This window comes from Hemitrygon akajei, chromosome 5 (assembly GCF_048418815.1).
Source record: "Hemitrygon akajei chromosome 5, sHemAka1.3, whole genome shotgun sequence".
In the NCBI taxonomy this organism is placed as follows: domain Eukaryota; kingdom Metazoa; phylum Chordata; class Chondrichthyes; order Myliobatiformes; family Dasyatidae; genus Hemitrygon; species Hemitrygon akajei.
Window position 1 is genome coordinate 129,098,157 of NC_133128.1, and position 18,353 is coordinate 129,116,509.

General features: G+C 38.2%; 1 protein-coding gene across 8 annotated transcripts in view; it reads right to left on the bottom strand.

The window, feature by feature from the left end:
- ikzf2 (IKAROS family zinc finger 2) overlaps positions 1–18,353 on the bottom strand; it is a 161,130-nt gene that overhangs the window by 26,977 nt on the left and 115,800 nt on the right. For all 8 annotated transcript variants that reach the window (XM_073046463.1, XM_073046468.1, XM_073046460.1 and 5 more), the window contains exon 5: positions 4,136–4,303. In XM_073046463.1, coding sequence (XP_072902564.1) covers positions 4,136–4,303 — 168 coding nt within the window. The remainder of the gene's footprint in view (positions 1–4,135; positions 4,304–18,353) is intronic.

Genomic DNA, 18,353 nt, shown 5'->3' on the forward strand with positions numbered 1-18,353 from the left:
CATATTAAGACTACAAAAATTCACAAGATGGTGCTGGTAGGTGGTGACTCTGCATTCAGTTCCAATGGGAATTATCAAATATTCCCCTTTTACGATTACTACAGTTGAAATCCACAGTCACAATCATGGGTACTTCAAGTAAGCAATAGAGTTTTATGACCGCATAGGAGTTTCAAACTCCTTGGAGTGCATATCACACACAGCCTCTCATTGTCCCAGAACACAACTTGAACAGTCAAGAAAGCTCACCAACACCTCTACTTTCTGATGAGGCACATCCATACTTATGTCTTTCTACAGATGTGTAGCAGAGAGCATCCTAACAAGCTGCAACACTGCTTTGAATGGAAACTGCACTGTTAGGGACAGGAAGATTCTACAATGAGTAGTCAAAACTATCCAATGCATCACTGGCACCAGACTACCTGCCATCAGGGACATATATATATATATATATATAGAAAGATGTCAGAAAAGGACCAGAAAAATTATGAAAGATCCTACACACCCTGCATGCGCACTATTTGTCTCACCCATCAGGGAAAAGGCTATGTAGCATCCACACCAGGGCCATCAAACTCAAAAGCAGTTACTTTCACCAAGCAGTAAGACTGATTAAACACCTTCACCCACTAACTACACCACTGCTTTATTACTTCCCATACAGCCTACTGTCACTCAATCTGATATATAAGCTATCTTATGTACTACATTTATCGTGTATTTTCTTATTATTACTGTGTTCTTTATCTTTTGCATTTTCTTGTGCTGCATCAGATCCAGAGTAACAATTATTTTGTTCTGCTTACACTTACGTACAAGAAATGACATTAAACAAACTTCAATCTTAAAAAATCTATTGATCCTCAAAATTGGCAGACTCTGGACAGTTGACTCAGAGTGTACTTTCCCTTTAAGAAAAAAGGAAACAGGGAACGCATGCTGATCTACAGGTATGATTGAAACTCACCTTTACACCCTACTCTCTACTATCCTGTTGTGAATGTACTGTCTCTGGAAAATAAAACTGAAGACCTTAGAGCAAGATTGCAGTATGAGAGGGACAATAGGGACTGCTATGTACTTTGCTTCATGGAAACATGGCCCACCCCTGCCATTTTGGACACAGTGCTGAAGCCCGAGGGCTTCACCATTCACAGCAAAGACAGAACAGCTGAGTATTTTATAGGTAGAGGAAATGGAGTATCCTTCAAAATCAACTCATCATGGTGTATTGATGTGTTGGTTCTGTCTCAATCCTGCTCACTCGACCTTGAACATCTAGAGGGCAAGTGTGTGGTTCAGTTTATTTGCCAAGGGGGTTTTCCGTCATCATCCTGGTAGTGGTGTACATTCCATCCCTGGCCAAATGGAGGCACCGGAGAAGCTGAGCACCATGATTAGCCTTCACAAAAAGCACTTGAGGAGCTGAGTAAAGTGATCAGCCATCACAAAACAGCAGACCCTAATGCCTTCCCTATCATTGTGAGGATTTCAACCAGGACAACTTGAACAAGTCTCTGAACAACTAACCACCAACATATCACCTGTGGAACCAAAGGAGCCAACGCACTATACCACCATCAAGAACAATTACCGAGCCATCCCATGCCCCCACTTTAGACCTAACTGTACTTCTACTCCCTGCATACAGGCAGAGACTAAAGACCGTAGCACTAATGGTAAGGTCCAAGAAGATACGGTCAAGGGAGGCAGTGGAGTACTTAAACAACTGCTTTGAGTTGGTGGACTAGACAATATTCAGGAATTCATCTTTAAATCTGTATGAATACCCCACAGTTGTAACCGACTTCATCAAGACTTGTGTGGATGAGTGTGTGTCTTCGAGAACATAATGGACATACCCAAATCAAAAGCCATGGGTAAACCAGGAGGCATTCAGGACTGGTAATCCAGAAGCATACAAGAAGTCTAAGTATGATCTACGGAAGGCTATTTTAAGAGTTAAAAAACTAATCCAATTGAAGTTAAAGATGGAATCAGATGCATGTCAACACTGGCAGTGTTTGTAGACCAGTACTTCTGACGAGGTGAATCCTAGCATCATAAATGGCTGTGATGCTTCACTCCCAGATGATCTAAATGCTTTTTTATATATGCTTTGAAAGGGAGATTAAAACTACACCTGTGCAAATCCCTGCAGTATTTGGTGACCCCGTGAGCTCTGTCTCTGAAACTATCATCAATGATTACCTCCTGGTTGCACTCACATCTGCTGTGATGAAGTGCTTTGACAGGTTGGTCATGGCCATAATGAACTCCTGCCTAAGCAAAGACTTGGACTGGCTACAATTTGCCTATTGCCACATTAGGTCTAGAGTGGGTACAATCTCACTGGCTCTCCGCTTGGCCTTGGGTCCCTTGGACAATAGCAATAACTACCTGTACGTTAGGCTGCTCAGTACTAATCAAAAAGCTTCAAAACCTGCACCTCTGTACCCACCTCTGCAACTGGATCCTGACTCTCTCATCAGGAAACCACAGTAAGTGTGGATCAGAATTAACATCTCATCCTTGCTGACAATCAACACTGGCTCACCTCAAGGATGCGTGGTTAGCCCACTGCTCTCCTCTCTCTGTATTTCATGGCTGTGTGTATAGGCGTAGCTGGATTGCCATCTGTAAATTTGCCAATGACAAACTATCATTGGCAGAATTTCAAAAGGTGACAAAGAAGCATACAAGAGTGAGGTAGGTCAGATGATTGAGTGGTGCCACAACAACAATCTTCCATTCAACGCCAGTAAGACCAAGGAATTGATTGTGGACTTCAGAAAGAGGAAGTCGAAGGAAAGAGACCACTCTTTATCAAGGGATCTGCACTGGAGAGAATGAGTGGTTTTAGGTTCTGAGTATCGATATCTCTGAAGATCTATCCTGGGCCCAACATATCGATGCAATTACAAAGAAGGCATGACAGTGGCTATATTTTATTAGGAGTTTGAGGAGACTTGGTATATCACCAAAGACTCTTGCACATTTCTACAGATATACTACGGAGAGCATTCTAACTGGTTGCATCACCATCTGGTACGGAGGAGCCACTGCACAGGATCAGAAAAAGCTGCAGGAAGTTTCAAAGTCAGCCAGCTCTAGTTCCATCATGGGCACTAACCTCCACAGTACTGAGCATATCTTCAAAAAGTGAAGCCTGATAAAGGCGGCATCTGTCGTTAACGACCCTCATCTCTCAGGACATGGCTTCTGCTTATTGTTACCATCAAGAAGGAGGTACAAGAGCTTGAGGGCATTGCTCAACATTTTAGGAACAGCTTCTTCTCCTCTGCTCTAAGATTTCTGAATGGACAATGAATCCATAAAAAGTACTTCACAAACTTTTTTCTTTTTTGCTCTCTTTTTGCACTACTTGTTTAAATTAATTTTTAATATATTTCTTATTTTAATTTATAGCTTTTTTATTATTCTGTATTGCAATGTACTGCTGCCGCAAAACAACAAATTTCATGAGATGTACCGGTAATATTAAACCTGATTCAACATATTATTTTCTACTGCAAAATTAAGTAATCTAAAATCTAAAAAAGATCACAATATACAAGACTGTCACTGCACAGAAAGTAAACTGTGACTTCTCTTAATTACCATTGAAAAACATACCAATGGTTATGTCAGCAGTATTATAGAGAAAGCCTTCAGCTGCGTAATATACCAAACACGACCATACCTATAAACAGCAAGGCTGACTACAGTTAAAATACAAAGTTTCACATATAAAGAAAACAAAACAAGAAATACAATTATCTGAGATCACCAGATTTGGTTATATAACATTTTGGGGACATAGCATTAGGTTATAATGAAATTTTTTGCATCTTTTCAACAATATTATAGCTCCTTTTGTACATGGTTTAATTCATTCCCTTATAATTATAATCTATTTTATCAATATGTATTATTTTTATGGGTGTTCTTATTTTATAATAATATGGGTCATTTTTGTATAAAGATACATTCGGTAACATTTCTTAAACTTGATTAGCCAGGCAAACTCCAAGGATTTTTATTCTTTATAATATTTTTATAATGGAATAGAGATTTGGAATGCCCAAGGCAAGTAGAACGATACTTGCACTTGTACAGCAAGTAAACTCACCAGAATGTGTCCTGAGATGACCTGTCAATGCATCTCGTCGTCTGCAGGCATAGCTGCAGAATGGGCATTTGAAAGGTTTCTCCCCTGTATGCAGTTTCACATGCCTCAGTAGATTTCCTTTTTGAGTAAATGAAGCACCACATTGGTTGCAATGGAAGGGACGTTCACCTGGAACACACAAAACCAAGATAACACACCTGCATTCAAAAGTAAACTAGGAGCCAGGTGCTGAAAATATTACTACAGAAAACATAAATTGCATTGTAGTAGCATTCAAGTCCTACCTTGAGTAATTGCCCCCAAATGAAACTGCCTCTGCAAGAAATAGCTTTAAATTCAGCTAAGAGGCATAAAGACAGATAATTCAAATAAAATGGAGCTCAGTTTAACGTGCAGGTTTAAATGTAGCAGAAAAAGTGTTCCTATAATTGCTCTAATTTTGCTTATATCCTCGATTGATATTAATTCTATCAATACAGCTATTTTGTTTGTGTTAGCAATATTATTTAAAGCACAAGTCCAGAATACTGTTGCAATAGGCAGTTTACTAAATACCTCGTGTCCCTTGGATAATTAATATACAAATAACTGTCATGTAAAACTTAAAACATATCCGAGATAAATTAAACACATTAATCAAGTAGTCTGTAATTAAAAATATTGGGATATTATCAACATACAGCTTCAACTTAATGAATATAACCTAGAGATTGGATTGATTAATAAACTCATGAAAAAAATGTATTTTGCAGTGATACACTTGTGATCACTTCAGCTGAAATTCTGCCCATTGCAAATTGGACTGGGCACTGTTGTATCCATATGCTCACAAATGATTCATACTTCACCCATTACTGGCCTTAGTAAATAAGTTCAAGCTCAAAGAAACTATGTCCTTCCTGAAACAACCAAGACAACACTGTGCTACTTTGTTGCTTTATTGTTCTTTAAATGAAACTCGGAAAAATTGACTATGCATGTTCTTAAGGACCTGCTGACTACTCAAACCCCATCCAAATTTTACAGACTGTGTGACAATTAAAAGGAAGTGCTTTACCCAACACTTAGATGTAGAATTAATTTTATAACGGATGTCTCAGGTGTGACACTACTGGCAGTATTCTATTATTGGAGGCATTATGTTGGCCTTCATGATTTAAATGGAGTAGGAAGCAAAGATATTCCCCTTAACTAAAAACTTGCTCCCACAGAACTTCAAGGAAAACAGCACCCTCTCTGGACCTCTCTAAAATGGAATCTTCTCGTTGGCTCCAGTTTTCCAAAGCTGTTGAAGATATGGATGGCATTCTAAGCAAAGTTCTCCACACATGTTCTCAGCCTGGATTGCTCTCTTTGTTGAGGTCAAAAGTATGCTGAATCTTAAATTCCTGGCCACATGGTCTTTCCAATTGACCACGGCAGATCTCTGCTTTAAAACGCAATTTGCTACTCACTGCTGGATTAATTCTGATACGTGGATTTTGATTCTAAGTCTGTAATGCAATGTTGAAATCAGACATAGAAGGGGTCAGATTCCAGTGCATCTGATCTCCTGCTCTGCTGCTGAACCATTTCTGGGTCCATAAAAGGATCTGAATAGCATAGACATTAATACAATTAGTGCCATTTTGGGGGCAAAGCTCTCTATTTTCCTGGCTCTTCACAGCAGTGCACTGGTTTCTGACAGCTGAGCATCATTTGAGATTTTTTGATTCTTTTACTATCAGGGTAAATGAGCACAGCAAAAGGTAAAATCCGATTTCTAGGCTTATATGTACTTAAATATTGGGAAACAGAAACATAGTTCTTTATATTATGCAGCTTTTCATCATGGTCTCGAGGCATTTTAAACACTTGCATTGAAATTAACATACAATTCCAACCAACTGTAATTTGCAGCTTTATCAAGCCACGGCAATGACAACGTGTGTTAATCCAGCCATTACTGCAATTGGTCAGTTGGCTGGAAACTTCACGGTTAAAATAACTTTCAACATGTATAATGTTTAAAATTAAAAATAAACGCAATGCCGAAACAAAAAGCTCAAGATTATCTTGAAAATCAAGTGTTTTTACTGCAAACACTTGATTATCAAATGGACCTGACTTAATGGTTCATCCATGGCTTCTGATTTGGGAACACATCAATTGCTGGTGACACTGTGTACACAATATTTGATACAGTGCATGACTGTGGTGGTGTATTACTGCAAGTCAATTCCTTAACCATGCATTGCTTGGAATACAAACAGGTTCCAGTGTGTGCACTCAAAGCAGTCCTGAAGCCATGATACAGCTCTGTCAGGCCATACTGACATAGACTTGGCAATTGGTTTGGCCTTCAGTGGTTTGTAGGCCGGGGTTACAAATAAAGACAAGTGGTCAGACAGTCCCAGACGAGGGCATGGATAAGCCCTGCATGCACCCACAATAAACCTGGTCCAATGTACTGTTGCCCCTTGTGGGCATTTCACATTCTGGCAAAATTTAGGGAATACTGTCTTAAGGTTGGCTTGATTGAAATCATCAGCTACGATGAAGGCGCAGTCAGGGTAGGCAGACAGTTGTGCTAATGCTAACTTAGTGTTGGCTTGTGGTAGAATGTAAACTGCTGTGATATTAATAACTGTGGATTTTTTGGCAGGTGAATTTTAGCATGAGATATTACAGGTTGGGACAGTAGTGACTATCAACAATGTCACAGTTTGTGCACCAGACATTGTTAACCTGATTGCATAAGCCAGTGCCTGATTTCTTATGGGAACCTTCTGTTCTGTTCCCATAGGCCGTGTGGCCTGGTAGCTCAATAGCTGCATCAGGCATGTTATGATCCAGCCAGGTATCAATGAAAATCATTATGCAGCAGTCAAATAAATTCCTTTGTATGGCAAGTCTCAGTCTGATTTCATCCATTTTAGTGCTTGATTGGGTGCTTACAAGGCAGACACTTGGAAATGGGGGCATGAAAGGCGCAGCTTTTAGGCAAGCGCAGATCCCAACTCACTTACCACATTTATACTTCCTCTTGTTGTGCCATCTGCAGCTTCCAGCTAGGGCTGGTATCTGGGCTTGCCCTGGTGTTATGGTGATCTCTGACTCTCTGTGTTCTGTCAGAGTGGGCTCAGAGTCTTAATGCTGTTAATACACTTGACATTGATATTCAGAAGTTCCTGTCGGCTAAATTGTAGAATGTTTACCCAATTTGGAGAGTTTGAAGCTGCTGCAACTATGCACACTGCCATCTTTATATCCCATTTATGGTTCATACCCAATGCTGTCCATGAACAAAATACTGAATTCTGACATGCCCCAGCAATTTAATTATTAAATCATTACATGGTGAAATGTTACTAGTTAACTACAAAAGGTCAAATTAAGCATCTGAAGAACTGTAATAAAAGAGAGCCAGGGCTCAAAAATATGATATGCAATGCTGGTAATTTCAGTATTACATAAATGACAATCTGAGAACAGCTATTTCCGGGTCACTTTGCGTGGCTCCAGAAACTTGATCAGGCACTTCCTGGGTGATTTCTGCATCAGATTATGCTGTTTTGTGTACAATGTTCCCTTCAAAATGTTATCCGGGAAATTAGTTCACACCACTCTATGAACAACCAATGTTGATCCCATTCTTAGAACTATAAATTGATTCACCTTTTATTACATTAAAAAAATACAGCTCAGAAAGCTGCACTTGATCCACAATATCTGTGCTGAACTTGACGTCAAATTAAACTAATCCTTTCAGCATATGATCCACATCCCTCCATTTCTTACAAATAAGTGTGTACTATTGTATCTGTTTCAACTACCACAATGGCAGCAGGTTACAGACGCTTGCCGCTTTCTGTGTAAAAAAAAACTTACTCCTTTCATCCCCTTTCAACTTACTTTCTCTCACATTAAAGCTGTGCCCTTTAAAATTTGACATTTCTGCTCTGGGGAGAAAAAAATTCTGACTGTCTACTCTATTTATTGCTCTCATCATTTTATAAATTTTTGCAAGGTCTCACCTCAGCCTCCAACACCTCAGATAAAACAATCCAAGTTTGTCCAAGGATAAGGATAACTCATATTCTTAATCTAGGCAGCACCCTGGTAAACCTCTTCTGCAGCCACTCCTAACCTTCCACATCCTTCCTGTAATGGGGCAACTATAACTGTATGAAATACTCCAAGTGCCACTCAACCAATGTTTTATACAACTGCGACATGATTTCCTGACTCTTTTCTATACATTTTTAGCGATGAAGCTTTGTTTACCACTCCATCTACTTGCATTGGCACATTCAGGGAGATATGGACATGGATCCCAGCATTTCGTTTAACATCAATGTTATTAAGGGTCCTGTTATTAACAGTACATTTACCTCTTACATTTGGCCTCTCAAACTGCAACACCTCACACTTGCCTGGAGTGAACTTCAAGTGCCATTTCTCAACTCGTATATATGTAACTTTCACAACCTTCTTTACTATCTGCAACTCCACCAATTTTGGGATCATCTGTGAATTTACTAAGCAATCCATTTGCATTTCCTCCCTGTCATTGATATGTATTACCACTGTAGTCCCAGCACTGATCCCTGTGGAACACGACTGGTTACAGACCTCTAGTCAGAAAAATATCCTTTCACCACGCCCCTGTAATCTTTATCAGCAAGCCAATTCAAAATTCAATCTGAAAATTCAACATGGTTCCTGTGCATCTTGATTTTCCTGATCAACCTACCATGAGAAGACTTATCAAAAGCTTTATTAAAATCCATGTAGCCGACATCTACTGCCCTATTGCAATCAATCATCTTGGTCACCTCCTCAAAAGAATTCAATTAAATTTGATAGACATGACCTGCCCTACTTGTTAACCGTTGCTAATGTTCTTCAAAATACGTATAGAACTTATCTCTAAGATTCCTCACCAATAGTTTTGTTGCCACTGTTGTGAGGCTCACCAGCCTATAGTTTCCTGGATTATACCTATTTCCTTCTTAAACAAAGGGACAGCATTTGCTACTTTCCACTCCTCTGGGATCTCACTTATGGCTAGCAAGGATATATACACTGTAGACATTGTCCAACATATTGAAGAGATGCTAACAGCTATACTTTATCAGGACTTTGAGATTCAAAGACACAAGTAAATGTCTTCATATGGAGAGTATTCTGACTGGTTACGTCACCGGCTTTTATGGAGGTGCCAATGCACAGGTTTGTAAGAGGCTTCAGAGGTTTGTAGACTCAGCTAGCTCCGTCATGGGCACAAGTCTTCGCACCATCCCCATCATCAAGGCCATCTTCAAAAGCCAGGGCTTCAAGAAGGTGGCATTCATCATGAAAGGCCATCAGCACCCAATTCATGCTCTCTTCTCATTATTGTCACTAGGGAGAAAGTGAAGGAGCCCAAAGACCCACAGTCAATGTTTTAGGAACAGTTTCTTCCCCTCTGCCATCAGATTCCTGAATGGTCCATGAAATCATGAACACTACTTCACTATTTCTCGTTTGCACTATTTATGTTTATTGTAAACTATAGTAAAATTGTTGTATCTGCATGTAATGCCACCACAAAACAAATTTAGTGACCTATGTCAGTGACAATGTACCTCATTCAGATTTTTGACAAAGCCACCACGGTCTCCTCTTGCTTCTCTCATTAACCTGGGATAGATTTCATAAGCTCCAAAGGATTAATCAATGTCAACATTCTTCAGAACACCCAACACTATCTACTTCTTGATCTGAAAAGGCCTTAGCATATATACTACCCTGCCCCAGACCTAGACTAGAGCAACAGTATTTTTTTTCCATTTCCTAATTAAAATTGTTAACCCACAAATATTGTTTCTCTGTATCAAATAAGTGTTTATCAGCAGATTCAAATCATTTGGGGCAAATTGAGGATAAAGTTCTTCTGTGAAGAACATTATCCTCCCATAATGCCTGCTTTGATGAGCAAGAATTGAGGGCTGAAAATATGTAGAACCTAGGATGTTGTGGCACATGTTCATAAAACAAGCAATACAGGTTGTCAAGGTCTTAAGAATGCAAATAAAAACTACAGTTCATTGCAGAGGTTCAGAAGTTCAAAGCACATTTATTATCAAGTTTGTATACATTATACAACCTTGAGATTCGTCTCCTTACAGGCAGTTACAAAACAAGAAATCCAAAAGTACCCACTTAAAAAAAGAGAAGACCTACAAACAGCCAATGTGGAGGGAGGGAGGGGAGGGGAGGGGAGGGAAGGAAAGGGAGAGAAAGCGAGAGAGAGAAAAGAAACAAGAAACAAAAAAAAACAGAAATGATAAGCAGAGATTAGATTAGTTCTATTGGATATTCATTCAAACATACTTACTGATGTGTATTTAATATTTCAGTAATATTTGAGAAATATTGTGGATATATTGTTTTGGTTAAGCATTCCTTGTTGTTTTCATTATGGGTTATCAGTAAAAGTATGTGAATGGCATAGGTCATTACACCACTACGTCATATGTGGGCAACTCACTAAAGTAAAAAAAACAAAACTAGACAGGAGTTATCCCCAGCTCTCCCGTGTTTTTCTTTTGATTAACTTCTGGAGTTACAAAACATAATACGGCAACGAGTAGCAAGTTTTAAAATGAAGACAAAATGACTATCTACCTGTTGAAGCATAGTGAGACATTCAGGATTTTTTTTTAAAAAACAGCGTGCTTTCTTTATCAGAGAAGAAGACAGCTGAGTTTAAAAAAAAGGCAGAAAATAGACACAATTCACAGGTTCATAGACAGTGAGTATTGGATGATGATAATAATAAATTTTAAAAAAGCAGAAACGGTTGGCTATATCAGAAAGACAGAAGCATTTGATTCGACAGCAGATAACTGGAGTGTGTATACCGAGTGATTGAGCAGCATTTTGAAGCAAATGAAATAACCAATGAAAAGCGATCGCCAGTTTTGCTGCGTGAAGTAGGTGGATAGACATACAGCTTGCTTAGAAGTTTGACTGCTCCAAACAAACCAGCTGAAATAAGCTTTGCTGATATTTTGAAAGTAATGCAAGAACATCTAGAACTGAAACCATTGTTGATAGCAGAACACTTTAGGTTCTATAAGTGAAATAAAATGGAAGGGGGAATTTCAGCGTACATAGCTGAATTGAAGAAATTGTCTACGCATTGCCAGTTTGATAATTGGTTCAATGATGCACTGAGACATTGTTCAGTTTGTGAAATTTTACAAGAAAACATTCAAAATGACTCCTAACTGAAGAAAAGAGCAGTTGAAATCACTGTACCATAGGAAACAGCAGATGTGTAGTTGTGTTGTAGTCTGGAATGAAAGCGAACATGAACGAAATTACAATATCCAAGCAGTAACTTCCCTGGTTGAACAAATTATGTTATCGTTGAGGCAGGGGCTCACATACACCTGACTAGTGCAAGTTTAAAGATGAAACATACAGAAAATGCACCAAAGTAGGACACATACGAAGGGCATGCTGGGCAGACATAAATAATAGACTTCAGAAGAGGTAAGAATAAAAAGTTTCCGTTTCAAAAAGAGCACCAATCTGCATGCCTTTGAGGAAATATCTGATGATGATGAGAGACTATTTATGACACAGGAGTGTGTAGCCTTAAGACTTTCAATGTGAAAACTAACAAGAGGGCAGCAATATGGTATACACCAGAATTAAATGGCAAGTTAATTAAAATGGAACTGGTCACTACTTGGGCTATTTCAGTCATTCCAGAAAATGCACTTGAATGGCATTTCAAAAATACTAAACTGAAGCCTGCATTTATCCAACTAAGAACTTATACTGTAGGAGGCATTAGTAACAGTGAAATACAACAACCAACAAGCCACACTGGGCTTTATGTGGTAAAAACGGGAGGGCCAGCTTTGTGGAGAGGTGAGTGGCTAAGACAGCTAAATCATAATTGGAGATCCATCCATCATCTGCATGCCACATCCCGTGCAACAGAGTCAACTGAAAGTGAATTAAAAAAGATACTGAATGATGCCACAGCAGTGTTCACAATGGCATTGGAAAACTGAAACATGTCAAGGGTAAAATAGTATTAAATAAAAATACCACACCTAAGTTTTACAAAGCCCATCTGGTTCCTTATACCACGTGAGATAAAATAGCCAGTGAGCTATATCGCATGGAAGCTGAAGGAATTCTTTCCAAGGTTGAGTGGAGCCCATGGGCAACACCAGTGGTCCCAGTAGCCAAGAAGAATGGGCCTGTCAGGATCTTTGGTGATTTTAAAATCACCATCACTCCTGTCCTGAAAGTTGACCAATACCTTCTTCCCAGGATAGAGAACATCTTTGCAAACATTTCTGGAGGAAAACACTTCAGCAAAGTGAACTTAGCTGAGGCCTACATACAGATGGAGATAGAAGAAGAAGAGTCCAAGGTGTTTCTCACTGTAAACACTCACAAAGGGTTTTATCAGTATAATAGGCTTATTTTTGGAGTAGGATCTACATTTGCACTCTGCAGAAAGCTATGGGCCAAGTGCTGCAAGGCTGTACGGGCACTCAGTGTTATCTGGATTACATTATTGTTACCAGTTAGATGACAAGGAACACCTCCAAAATCTTGAAACAGTGTTTAAAAAGGTTAGAAGATTATAGGTTCATGCATAACATAACAAGTGTGAATTCTTGAAACCAAGTATCACCTACTCTGGTCACATCATTGATGCACAAGTTTTTCACAAGTGTGCAGAGAAAATTCAAGCAGTGGTGGATGTCCCAAAGACTAAGGATGTGTCACAGTTGTTCTTTTTTGGATTTGTTAATCACTATAACAGATCGCAGTCAATGCTGGTTACTGTGTTAAGAAATGGCAATGGACAAAGCAGCGTGTGGTGGCCTTCCAAAAGGCAACTGTTGATGACAGACACCGCACTCACACATTATGATTCCCAATGTACTATGTAGCTTGTCTGTAATGAATTGCCTTATGGTATAGGTGCAGTCATGTCATATGTCATGAGCCACAGAAGTCCAGAGTGAACTCCTACAATCACCATGGAGGAGGCCCCAGAACTTGAGATGGTTTCACAGCTACAAGTCTCATCTGCCAAGCAGAGTGATCCTTTCTCCAACCCTGTCATGAAAGGCATTATTCTACAAGAGTAAGAAACTCTCCACAGCAATTAGATTTTTAGGCCAGAATGGGACAACTTAAAATTTACTATGTTATGGATATCTGCATAGTAGTTGTATTATATAGTACAACGTGTATATAGTTGGGATTCATTTTATATTGAGTAGGAGTTTGTAGCTAAGTAGGGAAGAGTGTTGTGTATTTAATATTTCAGTAACATTTGAGCATATTGTATATATGTTTGATCAAGCATTCTGTGTTGTTTACGTAATTCATTATAGATTATATGTAAAAGTATGTGATTTGCATATGCCTTTAAGCCACCATATCATATGCTGGCAACTCACTAAAGTAAGGAAACTAGACACGAGTTAACACTTACCATGTCCCAAATTACAAAATGGATAAAGGACTATCAAAAAGGTGCTGAGAAAACAAAATTACAAGGAGGATACTAAAACTGAAGGCTCATAAGTATCAAAAAAGACACTAAGCCACACCTCTTTTCTATAGAAAAGACTCAAAGTAATCTACTGAAGAAGATGAACAGGGTAAACAAAGTGAAGATATTTCTACTTGTAAGGTTCCATAAATACAAATTTTAAACAAAAGATTGTCACCAACATATTTCAATAACAAATTCAAGTGAAATTCCTTTATTTGAAGTGTGATAGAAGAACTAAATATCCAAAATGGAACAGCAAATGCCAGCTAAAATGGAGCTAATTAAAGAAATGTTAAAAGTATTGTGTTGATAAGGTCAGAGAAAATGAGAGAAGATGGAGTGGAATATGTTTGTTTATGTGTAAATGCCAGAAAAACAATATTTCAATACTCTTAAGTTTTATGGGCCAGAGAATGCATGATGGAGCACCTGGCATGTACCATTAGTTAAATTTGTTTGTGATTATACTTGAGTATGAAGTTGCTGGAAGCATGAGTTGCTATTAGCTCAGCTAATAAATATTAGAGACCTTGGTGAATATGTTCAACAACGCAGTTTGATTTAGTCATTGAGCTGTAAGGGATATGGAACAAAAAAGCAATAAGAGAATAAGAATGGTCAACTAAGGTAAATCAAGTAGACTGTTTGTATCCATTGTTTCTCCAAGAGGAACTCACTCTTTTTCTTGACTAGTAAAGCCACTTTAAAATATAATTTATTTGGCAAATCAACAACAACCACCAGGTCAGTTGGGAGTCAATATTCAGTTGGGAATAAATATATTTCTCTTCATATTTCCCTTTTCTTTTGGGCATATGTGCAATAAGTGAAGGAATTGGCCATAACTTTGTTCAGATTTAGTATTCGCTTCAACATTTTTGAACAGTAATACCTGGCCTCCATGATGGAAAATAAATACATATGCGTGGAGGGTTTAATTTAATTTATTGTATTTTATCTATATATTTCTTATTGTAATTTATAGTTTATTATGTAACACTGCTGCATAACAACAAATTTCTCGACATATGCCAGTGAGATTAAACCTGATTCTGATTCTGTGTATTGTGTATGTGTTAATTTTACAAATCATGTTTCAATTAAGAGTCAAAATCTCACCACTATCAATACACCGTACAATACATTCCATATACATTTTGTATAGTAAAAAGGTATAGCATTGTTGATTTGTGGTCAGGTCACAGAATGTCATACACTTTTTGCAAAAAAAGACTGAAGCAATTATTAATACCATTATGCGGGAGTGACTAGTTTAACCCTTGGGCAAAGATTCAAAGGCTTCTCTGAAGCGTGGGGCCCAGTTATTTGAAATCAGAACCAACTTTGTGACTAATTATATTATTTTATCATTTCCTTTGTAAGATTTGATCATGACTTGAGATTCTAGCTCACTTCACCAGAATTGAAGTTAAAAAGGGCCTTGGCATGATGAATATTTAAGCTCTGTACCCTCAATAGTAAGGTCATTATCCAGAGCCATTTTCCACCCAAGGATTAGTGTTGATCGGAAATTTGCAGACTATAAAGGTGGTAGAAGCTGAAATTCTCGGTACATTTAAAATATATTTGAAAGATTATGTGATTACACCTGCACTTGTGTCAAATCCAGAGATTAAAGAGTAGGATAAATTTTCCTTATCCAGCATCAACATACAGTAACAATCCAAATGGTCTTAAACAACAGCATCAATTTCTATAATACTTTTAATAACTCAATTATGAATCAAGCGCCCAAATATTTTACCCCAATATGTACCCCATTTAGAGGAACAATACTAACAAGTAAGGGTCAATATAATGGAGCTTACACAGCTTGATTTGACATTCGCTTAATTGGATATGGGTCTTCCAAACATGTTCTCGACTTGCACCAGAAATAACTAAAAGCCTGCGATGCTTATAGTTAGAACTCTTTTTTATAATAATAATCTAGCCTAGCAACTCACAGCTAAACAGCAGGGGGAAGAAAGAACATTCTAAAGCTCAGTAATACCAAGTAGGCTAACTGTGCTTTAGGCTTGCCCAAGGTATTTCTTTCTTTATTTCCTGAAATTTATTATTGAGATCTACCAATTCATCAACTTTTTTCCTGATGTTAAGTAATTATTAACATGGTTATGAATAGCTTTATTACAAAGGTGGTCTGGGAAGTTCAGCTCAAAGACTGGATGATAAGGAGGTTCAGGAAAAATGGTGATAGAAATCAAGAGATGCTGAGAGAAAAAGAGAGGTGAGAATTATGCAGGAAGCCATTATCACAACCCATTTTAAGGGAAACATCTAGAAATCTCAACCTCATGAAGAAAATTATGTCACAGGCATTTACAGGATTCGAGGGCCCAAATATTTTACCCAATATGTACCCCATTTAGAGGAACAATACCAGCAGGCAAGGGTTCAATACAATGGAGCTTACAAGACTTAATTTGACATTCTCTTAATTGGATAAGGGTCTTCCAAACATGTTCTCGACTTGCACCAAAAATAACTAAAAGTTTGCGATGTGGTCCATAGTGCACTTTTCAGTTACATTCAGCCACAAACCAAGGAATAAACTGCATTTTCCTTGACTATCAAGATCAACGGTGCTCTTATATAATGAACTCCTTCAGCAGTGCTGCAGGTCATATCGGCAACAGCAATGTGCAATCTCGGGAGAATCACAGAGACCTTCTATACCACAAGGAACTTCCAGATGGAATGTGATGAGTAAAGCACAAGACTCACTCTCCAGCACAATAAAGCAAACTTTTGAAGATAGGTTAAATTTCTGAGACAGACAGAGAGCGAGGGAGATAGGGTCAGAGAGAGAGAAACTATGAGGGGGAGGGGAGGGAATGGGGGAGAAGGAAAGGGGGAGAGTGGGGAGGAGAGAGGAGAAGGAGAGGGGGTAGAGAGAGGGGGAGGGGAGAGGAGGGAGGGGGAGGGGAGAGGAGGGAGGGGGATAGAGGGGGTAGAGAACGTGAGGGCAAGAAAAGGAGAGGGTGAGAGAAGGAGAGGGCAAGAAAAGGAGAGGGTGAGAGAAGGAGAGGGCAAGAAAAGGAGAGGGTGAGAGAAGGGGAGGGCGAGAGAGAAGGAGGAGAGACCACCTCTTGACTGTTACCATCTCGTGGTCACGAGATGCGTTTCGGCATATTTTCCCATATTAATTTTCCAGAGAAGATCATTTTTAAGAAGATTTGCTGCCTTAAATGACAAAAATCATGCCTAATTTTCACACCTCATGCCTCCCATTAGGAATGAATCTAATAAGTAGTTAAGAGTGGTAACTCAAAATTCACATGCATCTTGCCCTAGAAACCCTGTTTCAGGTGCTATCAAATTTCTATATGGAGCTGAATTTCACCTAATTTTCCTGACCTTGCAAAAAATTCACTCTTCTAGGAAAGATCTAGTTCCACTATTGGCATTGCCAAAATACTTATTACATCACAATCTATATTGAAACAAGCACTATGTTATTTTATTATTGAACTAGTAAATCTTCATTGACAAATTTCCATCATGAAATTCAAAACTTGGAAATACAGTTCTCGATAAAGACAAAGTGCAAATAATAAATTCATTCCAAAGGGCATGTAAGAAAGTAACCAACATTTGCTCATGTCAGATAAAAACATTTATACCCAAACTATGTTACCAATACATTAGTCCTGAAAAATATATCTGTCCAACAGACTTAATTTTAGTAGGTGATTTGAAATGAAATTAAATAAAGTGCTAAAGGCATTGGACCCAATTTTATCATATGGTGACAATGTAATGTCCTTTTATCTGTATGAATTCTTAGTTTTCCTACTTGTATCCCTTCTTTTTATATCAATTCCTTTGCATTTCAGAATCTTTTATGCTGTATGTGACGTCCCAAAATATTTGTACTTTGATCAATGAAAATGCACCCATGTGACCGTCATTCTGGTTTTAGCTCTCTCTTTTTTGGAACTGCCTGCACTTTGAATGGTGTCTTCCAGCAAGAAGAGATTTTAGAGAATCAAATATGATTAAAGAGAAGCTTTATTTTACCTTTTGTGCACAGTGTTCTACTTTATTTAAGTGGGTAGACTTTACTTCTAAAACCATGATAATCTTTAGCAAACTAATTCGTACATTGCCAAAGGACTAACTTTTATAAATTATCAAATATTTTCCAAATAATCAAAGAACTTAAGTAGTTCAACATTGAAAGGATATTAGTAAATTAGTATTAAGCCACAGTCTGACCTTCTGAGTTCCTCATGCATTTTGTATTTGTTATTTTGGATTTCTAGCACCTGCAGAATCTCTTGTATTAGTATTAAGAGAGTACTTGCCTAGATTTATTTGTAGATAAAATTAGAGGTTTTTGGGAAGAATATAATGAGGCATTGTTTGAAACATAATGTAAAAGAGAACCAACTAAATATTTGGAAATGAGTATGAAGAGCATAAACATAAATAAAACTCAAGGAGTAGAATTTTGGCAACTTGAGCAGACAAACTGTTGTTAGTTGGCCAAACCTCCACTACTCTGCAGAACAACCTCCATAAGCAAACACCATTCAAATTCTACTCTAAAATGTCATTCATTTTCAGACTTCTTATGCATGGAAATGAGATATGAAGGACCTTTTGGTCTGTTGCCCAACCAATAAA